Genomic DNA, 11,502 nt, shown 5'->3' on the forward strand with positions numbered 1-11,502 from the left:
GGCAATCTCGTGTGGCTCTAATGAAGTCCAGAGTGGGACTAGCACATCAGAGGGTTTCACTGCTGAGGTCGCAGTAACCTTTCCAGGATACTGTCTCCTCCCTGGACACAAAGACACCCGCTGTTCTCTTCTCAGATCCCTCTTCAGTATTCTACACTTTACTCAGACACACCCACCTGTACGTGTTCTCCTGGAATTGGAAAATGCCTTGTGTGTGAAGAGCACCAACACCTGGACACTGAAATTCCTGTACAGTATCCTGCTGACTGAGCCGCTTTTCAACTGTTCTAGGTACCCAGAAGTATTTGGAAAACCAACAATAAAAAACCACAAAAGCATTGAATTCAGTCACCTCAAAGCATTAGGGAGGCAGGTGAAATCTTAACTTTAGAGACCTAAATTGCATATAACAAGCACTTCTTTGCTGACGAGCTTCCTAGCCTCACTGATATCTAAAGACTCTCCGTAATGGGTTGTTTAAGAGTAATCTGTCACCAAGGCCAGCCAGTTGGGGTGCAGCCTCACTCAGGCATACAGGGAGCCTGTTCCTGATCCCCTGGATCCCAGCTCTCCCAAATGTTCCTCAGAAAAAAGACTCCCACTGCTGATAACCTATGTGCCTTCCAGCAAACCCTCGGCCACAGTGCGAGAAGAAGACCATCCAGCAGGTTCTCGCTCATCAGCCCCTCACCACAGCTTCCATGCTATGCATCTTCGAGCAGTGGGGTCCCCAACAGAAGCAAGGCGTGGGGCCGTAGAGAGGTGATAGGGAAGGCAGGAAGGGGTAACTCCGGAATACAAGATCTATCAAGAGAGATGCTTCCTTGTGAACGAAAAGACCACATGAGTCATAAGGACGGAAAAGAACTAGATGGTGGGAAACAGTGGGCAGCTGCCAAGGACACTGTCCACAAGGCCGTGGCGGCCCTGCCCACTCACTCCACAGGACACCAAGTCACAGGAGTGCCAGTGCCCAGCAGTGAGGGTGGAACTAGCCAGCTGCTCGGGGCAGACGGTCAGAAACTCCTCGTGTCCCCTACGCCATGTGCCAGTAGCGGTGAGGCGGAGCCCTTTAATGAACAATTCAATTAACTAAAGAGATCACTATGAAAATGAGCTTTTTAGACATCACAGAGGTGGCCTCAGACCTGTATTCTGGCTTTTATTTGGCCTCTGTTGACATTTCTAACTGTGCAGTGTGGCGAAGGTATATCATCAAGCTTCAGCATGGTTTCAGCTTGGTTTCTTGTGGCTTTTTGGCTTGGGTATCTGTCAAAGGTGTTCCTGGTAAGTCATCCCAGGTATTTCACCCGTTGACTTTTACACCCTGTTTGATGTCATAGGCTTCTTACTCACTGCACCTAATAAAATTACAGTCTGCAGTCGTGGAAAAGACATCTAGCAAAAAAAGAATGTTCAATTAAATTCAAACTTTGTTAAAGGTAAGTTTACACTGGGCATAACTAACAGTTATCATAGGCTTATATAAATAGTCATGTGTATAGTATCTAAGTCTCAATAACATTTTTTTGTATCATAGAAATCTGTCATTTTTCTCCCACAAATAATATAAAGTGTGATCACAATATGGGGTGAGTCTTTACATTTAAAAAATGTATTACAGTAACTTAGTACATTACCACGGACCTCCCTCAAAGTACTCCCCCTGGCTTTGAACACATTTATCCCATCATGCTTGACACTTTCTGAAACAGTTCTGAAAGTCTTCATTTGTGAGTGTCTTTATGAGCTGTGATCAAAAATATCATGAATGCTGTTGTCCCATGCCCTTCAACCAAAAGGTTTGCGAAGACATTATTATGTGTCTTCATCCATCTTATTCACTGAATCCGGCACCATGTATTTCTGGCTTTTCCTTCAAGTGAAAAAGTCAATGAAGGCTACTCACTTGAACTCTTCCTGAAAATTCAGGGAATATTCTTCTTATTTCCAGTAAAATTCCCCTAACCTCAAAAAAATGACAATGAAAAACAAATGTTTTGAACTGATTGGGACATAAAGGCAGCTATGACAGTGCAACTAAAGGCACTCACAAAAGAGGACTTCCAGAGCTGCTTCAGAGGGCTGAGGATTTAGCTCAGCGGCAAAAGCGCCTGCCTGGCAAGCGCAAGGTCCTGAGTTCGGTTCCCAGTACCGGAGAAAAACCAAAAAAAAAAAAAAAAAAAAAAGATGTCTAGAGCTGCTTCAGAAAGTGGGAAGAACAATCAAATAAATGTATGTTGAGCAAAGGAGATTATTTTGAGCAAAATTCATGGCAGTGATCTTTTACCATATATTTAAATAGTCACCATATTTTTCTATCACAGCTCATATATGAGTTAATTCAGTTTGTATACCTTAAATTATAGATTTATATAATGTGCTTATACATAAAATATCATGGTGAAAATATTCTCTGAACACATAGAAAATGTACAAATTTATGACAATTTACTTATGTCCAAATTTTATTACATTAAGTCTCTTTCAGCTATTCTGAATCACCTGTCAGTAATATTTATAAAACTTTCAAAACTAAATATGGGGTTATCAGTTATTTATTTTCTAGTGGCTCTTGTTGCATTTCAAAATTACTATCAAGTCAGTGTGGTTGGCTTCTTGGCTTATGAAATATTTTCTAATAGCTCTTTAATCCAGGACAGAAGAATATCCAGTTCACTGATGGCTTTATAAATTCCTTTGTGTCCAATCTGCAGATAAAATAGAAATATAAAAGCAGGAAGTTTTCATATTTTAAAACTCAAAGTATTCAAAAACAATGATTTTGGAATACTTACCCTATAAAATGTTCTCTTCATCCTGGTAATAGGTTTCATCTCTCCTCCTGATGAAACACAGGAAATCTGAGAAGGCAAGGAAGGGTAAATACAGATAAAACTGTTGTGTCTGCAGAGCCTCTTTTCCCCTGTATCTGCAAAGTGGTATGTTTATACACGGAAATGTCAAGATTAAATGATTATCAGCCTTTAAAAAATTGTTGAAGTTGCACTAAAAGTGTTCTTCCATACAATCAACAAATACTTGTTGAGCAGGTATCAGTAGATATGCCCTGGCAGATAAATAGTGCATGACCCTGTCTCACAGAGCTTCTAGTTTTATGGGGGAAGCAGATGATAAATAAGAAAACAAAAAATAAAAATTTCCAAATTACAATTACTGTTTGTGATGTACAAGGCTCTGTGATAAAGGTTTATGATGACAAAAACGGTTGGAGGTGAGTGACTGAGGCAGGAGCGAGAACAGTGTATTCTCTTCCCTAGCTGCTCCCTTCCTTCCGCTTCACAGCTGCCACAGCACAAGCAGCTGTCCTCACCCACACCCTCTACCGCGCCATTCCTGCCTTGGGGCCAGCCACCCATGGACCGAACCCCCGAAGCTGTGAGCTAGCTGAAGCTCTCTCCTCCTTCCAGCTGCACCTGCCTGGAATTTTCTCCTAGTGCAGGTTAAGTGAATGACACAGGGACTGAAATCAAGATCGGAAGGTGGAAAGCAGCCAGCTATACGAGCAAGCGAGGAGAAAAGAACGGAGCAGGAAACACAAAGGGAGCGGTCCAGGCAGAGCGGAAGGTGACGCAAAAGCCCTGCAGCAAGGAAGAGCTCGGTGCCTTCCAGAAAACGAGAGACAGAGCTCGACGGAACCATTAAGCAAGAGAAGTGCAAAGCACAGGTGATGGAGAGCCACAAAAACCCACTGTCTGAAAAATCACATCAGCAGTCATGCGCCACGCACAGCGCAGTGCGCAGTGCGGGGGTCCGGAGAGAGCACCGGGGAGGTCCTGCGGGCTTTTCTAGCAGCAGACCGACACCCGGAGACGTGGCTCACAGCCTGGCCGGGAAAGCTGCCAGCCCCCTCTGTGCAGGTAAATTTTCACACCCCACCTGAGCACAGAAATCACCTGGGAATCCAGTCGGAACAATTAACATACTCCTTGATTCTGCCTCGTGCTTCTACAGGGTAAAAAAAAGGAGAGAAAGAAAAAGAAGAAACCCTTATTTCCTTACTTTTTATTCATAAAAGCTTAGCACTGGAACAGACCGGAGATGCTCTATGGACTGACTATTCTCGATTTGAGAAGGGGAGGACGAGGCGCAGGTAAGTTGGTTACTGATCTGAGGTCCACAAGAGGTCCCGTCCTGATGACAAGATACTGTAACCCTATTAGCATATCGAAAAGATAACACTGACTTACAACTCGTAAAAGAGAAGCGGCTAAATGACAACACTTATTAGCATGAATAACACACAGCCAAGCTCAACCAAATGACCTTTTAATGGTCTTCATGGCAGTAGCAGTATTCTCTGTTTTGCCTACGTAGGGACTCTATCTTCAAGCAACATCCTATATAGAAAAGGAGAGACTTGCAAGAAAGGTCATGATTAGGCCCAGAAGCACAGTGTGCTCAACTTCTACGAACATGACACACTCAGGAGAAAGGGTCACATGCGGGGTTCACAAGCACAAGCTGAGACCTTCCTGTGCTTGAGGCCTGAACTAAGAGTGTGCCGGTACCAAACTGCAGCACAGGACGCCCCCTGGGGTGGGCGGGCACTCTAATCCGCTGTGAATGTGTACATGCTCTCTCGGTAAAACGTCTCCACACTGCATGCACATAAGCCTCTGCTTTTAACAAAGAGCATCACTCTCCGTGTTGCTATAATCACGTGCTAAGATTTAAAGACTTAACACTGAAGTGGGAGAAGCCCAAGAAACTCACTGAAGCCGGGTGTGGTGGCACACGCCTGTAATCCCAGCACTCGGGAGGCTGACGCAGGAGGATCATTGTGAGTTTGAGGCCAGCCTGGGCTACAAAGTGAGCTCAAGGTCAGCCTAAACTGCATAGCAAGACCCTGTCTCAAAAAAAGAGAAAAAACAAAACACAACAAAAAAAGAAACCCATTGAATTCTGGACACTACAGAAGTTAAACAGCATGTTAATTTTGAGAAGTGTTGGAAGACTTCCTACACCACTCTCATCGCCTTAGGAAAAAGTCAGGCTTTACTGACAGAAAAACTAAGAGACCAGTGCCACCCTTAGACTTACACCCTGGACTGCAGGATTCTTTCCAGTGCCTGGCACTCCATTTGCTGCAAACAATCTCTCTTAAAAATCTGACCCAGAATATTCTCATTTTGTGAATTGTAAATATTGCCCACAGATCCAGTAGCGTGGCTAGATTTTACTGCCACTATTCAAAGTGCTTTGCTTGGAAGAAGGAATTTTGCAAAGAATGATTTCCCCTTTTCATGTTTTTGTGTAGAGGTGCAGTTGCAGAAATGAAACGAGATGAGAAAAGAACGAGCGGTTTTCCTATAAGAATGGCTAGGCGGTTTAACCAGCTCACCTGGAACAGCGTTATCCAGCGTGGAACTAGAAAAATTAGAGATCAGCGCAAAGGAAAGCGTGAGACGGTCCTGCAGTAAGAAACACGCGGAGAGCAGTCTAATCGTTTGTCTCTAAGTCAACACGTATTTACTGTATCCTTAGTGTATGCTGGGCACGCAATGGTGCCTCCACCACACAGCCCTGAAATTAATTTATAAAAGCACTACATTATAAAAATGGCTCAGGACACTCACGATGACTCACAGCCTCCCAAGACACAGAAAATGACGCACAATTACAGTACCAGGTGACAAATACAACGAGCAAAACAAAAATACAGCCTGTCTGGGAGACAGAGGAGAGGGAACGGCCTATGGGACCCAGGACTGGCAGAAGGAGAGACTAAGAGGGCTGGGGCTGAGAGGGTGCCGGGGTGGGTGGGGAGAAAGGAGAGGGTGGCAAGGTGGCCCAAGGCTGAGGACGGCAGGGATGACTTCAACACATTTCAGATCTCAGCTGAAATCCCCAGACTGATTTATCTGCAGCTGAGCCCCACCCTGCAGCCGGGGGCAGCACATCCTCCTGTCCAGTCCCTGTCACAGCCCGAGACCATCCCAGCCCTGCTGAAAGCGTTTGCAGAGGCCTCTGCGAGAACGGAGACCTAGACTGTTGATTTCTGTTGAATCTGACACTCTGAAGTAGTGTTCAGCAAATACAAAGAATGAATGATAGGAAACGTCAAATGACTCAATTAGCAAACGAAATGCAGTCATCAGCCTCCTGCCTCCGCATTCACAGCCTCCTGGCTTAATAAAAGTGTGAAATATATCCTAGGCTTTAGTGAGCATGAAAATTCTGTTTAAAACAACCTGATTAATACCTAGGATAATCCTTAGCTTATGGCCCTGATACCTTCATGTCTTTGGGGTGTGGGGTCTTTATTGTAATATAGTACATCACTTTATAACCATATAGCCATTGGGGGAATGAAAAAGCTATATGTAACAGCTTATATTTTTAGGTACCTTATCATACAACTCCAGGTATGTGCAACCACTCTGTGTGTGCGTGTGTGTGCCCACGCATGCGTGCATGCAGTTTCTTAGTTGACCCTAATAGCTAAGATAATTCCTACTCTGACTATGGTCTTGGTTTTCTGAAACTTCAAGCAATTTCAATGAAAAAATTAAATTTACAAGGATGAATAATTGGCAGTGTCTCACAACCTGATAAGCTAGTTGCAGTTGATGATATAAATTACTCAGCAAATTGCCCACAAGAAAAAGCAATATAAACATTCTATTTGCCAAGACATCAGATTTTAAACGTACTTACACCCAATAAATATGGGAAAATGTGTCTTCATAATTACCAATTACTCTTCAGGCTCTCAAAATGTTAATTAAACTAGATGATAAAATCTTGAAAACTAATGAGAATTTTTTTCAGTTTCGACTTTGATCACTAGCAATTAGGCGAATTATCTCATGAACACATTGAGGCAACTGCTAAATTGCCTCTCAAGTCTGAGAGTGTTAGAGTTCTACACCAATCTTTAAACCGCCCTCTTATATCACAGGACAACTTTTTAAGTACCATGGCTAGAAAATATTGTAAAATCAAAAGAAATTTATATTACATTCAACTTATTTTCTTTGAATAACTGTACTATCAAACTAATCATAGTGAATTACCGAAGTCATATTAATTGAAAAGGCACTATTTTATTGGGTGCTGAGAAAGGCTTGGAACATTACCCGAAATGATAAGCTGACTTTCCAGTTCAGTGGTGGTGGGAACGGCGGAGGTAGTGGTCTATCACAATAACCGTCATGGTGCTGTATCTTAGAGTGACTCCAGACCATGCCAAGATTAAAGGGGCACAGAGCAGCACAAAGGCGGTAGCTTACAGAAGTTGGAAAGGTTTTTAAAAATAAAATAATTAAGTCTATGAGTTCATAATAAAACTGAGAGAAAATAACAAAAAATAACAACTCAGTAGTCATCATAGGAGAAGGTTTTAAAAACCAATCCCTTACATCTAAAACTCCCAAATGAAGAAAAAGAATTAAGTATTTACCCCGCTTCTTTTTTGGTTTTCTTGTTGTTTTTGTTTTTTTTTGGGGGGGGGGGGATAAGGTATCCCTTGGCAGTGCAGGCTGGCCTTGAACCCTTGAACTCACTGTGCAGCCCAAGCTAGCCTCAAATTCATGGCAAACCTCCTGCTTCAGCCTCCCAAGTGCTGGGCTTACAGGTGTGAGCCACCACACCTAATTCCTCAAAATGGACAAACAGTTAGTGAGGAGTAGACACTATTCGTAGAATTACCTCAGGTTATAAATAAAGAAGATATAATAGAATTTAAAAATCATTGTTTTGCTATGTCTTATCAATTAATGGATCTGGACAATAATCACCAGTGCCTAGTAACTATAAAAGTAGAGACCAAGCTGGGCACAGTAGTGAACATCTATAATCCCAGCTACTGAAAATGTTCAAGCAGAAGGACTACAAGTTTCAGCCCAGCCTGGACAACATAGCAAGACCCTGTCCTGTAAAATAATAAAATAATAAAAATGAAATTACACAACATTACCTATGAAGTGTTCCAGCCAAAAAAATCAAGCCTCATTCTGGTCATGTCTCTGTATAAAATTATCAATGTACAGAAAATAATATAAAGGAGGATATTATGTGAAAACCTAGCCATAGACCAAAGAATAAAAAGTCTCAAAAAGTCCAAAACAAAAGAATTATAACCAAGAAGTCAATAAAGGTGATAAAACAGAAATGTTAAAAATCGATGTAGAAGACAAGAAACAGGAAAATAGAATAAAAAGGATAAGTAGAAAGCAAACAGCAAAAGGGTAAATTTAACCCCAACTATATTAAGAATCACACGAAATGTAAGTGTGATTACATCTACACTTATCAATAGAAAGACTGCCAGAGGAGAGTTTTTAACAAGCAGAGCCTAAACAAATGCTGCCTACAAGAAACCAACCAAGAAAAGGCGCAAATAAAGTAAAAGGATACAACAGATATAGCACACTAACACTAACCGGCGGAAGTGCAGTTCTTAGTAGAGTGTAGCTATTAGTATTGGAAGTAGATTGCAGAGCAATGGATATTATTAAAGATAATGCGGGCCATCTGACGATAATGCAGGGGTCAGTGCAACAAGAGGGCAGAGCAGGAGCACGTTTTCCCCAGCGTGTGCACCCGCGAAAGGCGAAGAAGTTCAACTTTGGAAGTCGGTCAGTGTGATTCACTCTTTCAACTGTCTAAAAAATAATTGTTGATCATCTCAATACTTATGTAAAAGCTATTAGCATCCAAGTGAAATATAAAACTGGAAACCTTCTACATGAACGCATAGCAAAGCATCTTTGTGATCTTTCTTAAATATTTCCAAAAACCATGGTTGATTAAAGGAAAAAATGATATGACAAATTTAAAATGTCTTCTCTTCCGAAGACCCTACCAAGGAAGGAAAAGGTACAGTAGACTGGGACAAAATACTTGCAAACTATACGAGGTGTGTTCCAAATAGAAGATGAATGTTTATTTTTTCAATTTATTACAATAAAAGATACATTACCATTAAATCTCCTCAAAGCACTTTGTCTCACTTCAAATATAACTAACTCATCCCTTTCCCATGTTCTGAAGAGGTTCTAGAAATCCTTGTCTGTGGGTGTCTTTACTAGGTATGATCAAAAATACAGTGAATGCCACTCCCAAGTACCATGCAGTGGAAAGGCAGGTTTACGGAAACGCTGTGGTGCATCTTCTTCCGCCTCGCTCACCAGCTCTGGCCCTGTGTGACTCCTGGCTCTTCCCCACAGTCAAAATGACCATGAAGGGTAAACACCGTGACCTGATTCACGACACTGAGGTGGCTGAGACAGCAGAACTAATGACGCTCCTGAGAGAGCACGTCCGGGTCTTCAGAGAGAGGCAAGGACATTGGGACAAGGGCATTTGAAGGGCAGAGGGTGGGATTTGAAGGAAATTAACGGCAATGTGCCCTCACTATAATACATTTTAAAACATTCACTGTGTTTTTAGCATACGTTTACCTAACAAAGAACTTGTATTGAGAACATATTTTTAAACACATGCTCAAAACTCAATAAGAAAACAATGATACTTATTTTAAAATAAGTGGCAAAATATTTGAACAAGCACTTCATTATGAGTTAAATCGAACATTCCCAGAAATGCTCACATGCTCAGAAGTGGGGCTTTCGAAGGTGACTAGGTCAGGAGGGCTCTCACTTTACCAACGAGTTAATCCACCGATGAACTGATATATACTTCCATTATCAGGAAGTAATGAAAAATCCAGAGTTGGGGACTGGGGATTTAGCGCAGTGGCACAGCACCTGCCTGGCAAGTGTGAGGTTGTGAGTTTGAATCCTGGTACTGGAAAAACAAAAAAAAAGAAAAATCCGGAGTGCAACCCAGCTAAAAGAAGAGCATCGCAGGGATATGACCTTGGGGGCCGCATCTTATCCCCAGTTCTTTCTTTCCAGCTCTTTCTCTTCCTGTTTCCTAGCTGCTGTGAGGTAAGCAGCTTTTCTCTGCTGCATCTTCCTGCCGTGACATCTCTGCGTAAGAGCGATGCAGCCAGCTGATCACGACCGAAACCTTTGAAACCAGGAGCTGAAATAAACCTTGTTTCCCCAAAGTTTCTTTTCAGGGTTTGTCACAACAACTAAAAGCTAACACACAACTAATCAAAAAAGATGTATGGCTGTTAACCAGCAAATCAAAGGATGTCCAAAGCCATTCACCACTGGGCAGCTGCAAGCTGGAAACGCTGCTGTCCACTCAGCCTGCATGACACCATAAACACCGGCTAACCCGCGGGGGAGCAAGTGTAGGAGCACTTTGAACTCACATCATTACCACGAGCGCCAGGAAACCTCAGCAGCACTTTGGAAAAGTTCTGCAGCTCCTAATAAAGCCAAACATCCACATAACCCATGACCCAGGCACCCCACTTCCATGTATTTCCCCAAGAGAAATAAAGCTATCTCTTCAGACAAAGACTTATACTGAATATTCACAGAAGCTCTATTTGTAACAGCCAAGATGTGGGACAGGCGGGGTAAATGCTCATCAACAGGTGCCAAGCAGGTCGTGGCATGTCATTAGAATGACGACACGTGACAGTGGCCACGGGCAGTGAAGAGGGAATGGATTGTTGCTGCATGTGGTAACCTGAGTGAACCTCAAGGATTACAGGTGACTGACTGGATCAAAGAGCCCTCCCCAACAACGTTCCATCTACATTGAATTCTAGGAAGTTTAAACTAACCTATAATGACAGAAAGCGGGTCCCTGGTTTCCCGGGGACAGGGGCAGGGAGGCAGAAGAAGACTTTTGAAGGTGGTGAACAGCTTAATTATGGGGTGGTTGCTCAAGTGTATATTTAGTGCCTATATATGAAAGTTATCAAATTATACACTTTGAATATACTTAGCTAAATGTATGTCAACCATACCTCAATAAAATGTGAATTCATACATTAATAAACATGAAACATATCCAGCATATATATGGAGCACATCCATGCCACTGTTGTGAAACCCCTCACATGGTTTTCAGGTCCAAGGCAGCGCGCTGGTCCTCCTGTGAGCTTTGAACTTGCGCAGTCTTAGTGACTGACCCCACCCGGCCAGCACACGCTCCTCCCAGCCTCCGCCTGCTTCCCGGGACTCGCGTTTGGTCACACTTCCCTGTGACCACAGGGTGGCAGCACTTAGCCCTGGCGTGTCACCGCGGTGCTCTTCTCCATGTCCCTCCGGCTTAGGACTCGACCTCCGCCCACACCCGTGTATCCTCCCAGTGGTTCTTTCTAAAACACAAACTGTGATCATGTCTTGCCGTTCAGGGGCCTTCCATTTTCCTCGGGATAAGGTCCAGACTCCTCAGCTGGTCGTAGCAGGCTGTCCTTTACCCGGGCTTTGTCAGCAAGTCTTGGTTAAAACCTACAAGGCCAATTCCTCTTCACAGGCTCCAGGCCACTTTACACTCATGCTCAAGCACTCGTTTCCTGAAAATGGTACGCTATTTCACACCATCAAGCCTTACTTATGCTTCTCCCTTTGCTGTTCCCCTTATTTCTCTGCAAGTCAAACATGAGCA

General features: G+C 43.0%; 1 protein-coding gene across 1 annotated transcript in view; it reads right to left on the bottom strand.

The window, feature by feature from the left end:
- Nucleotides 1–2,212: 2,212 nt before the first annotated feature.
- The window catches only part of Il26 (interleukin 26), a 17,510-nt gene continuing 8,220 nt past the window's right edge, over nucleotides 2,213–11,502 (bottom strand). The window contains exons 4-5 of the mRNA XM_005397467.1: nucleotides 2,799–2,864; nucleotides 2,213–2,711 (exon numbers count right to left, since the gene is read on the bottom strand). Of these exons, the coding sequence (XP_005397524.1) occupies nucleotides 2,625–2,711; nucleotides 2,799–2,864 (153 nt within the window). The 3' untranslated portion in view covers nucleotides 2,213–2,624. The remainder of the gene's footprint in view (nucleotides 2,712–2,798; nucleotides 2,865–11,502) is intronic.

The sequence above is a fragment of the Chinchilla lanigera genome, unplaced genomic scaffold, assembly GCF_000276665.1.
Source record: "Chinchilla lanigera isolate Chin_1 unplaced genomic scaffold, ChiLan1.0 scaffold00057, whole genome shotgun sequence".
Taxonomy (NCBI): domain Eukaryota; kingdom Metazoa; phylum Chordata; class Mammalia; order Rodentia; family Chinchillidae; genus Chinchilla; species Chinchilla lanigera.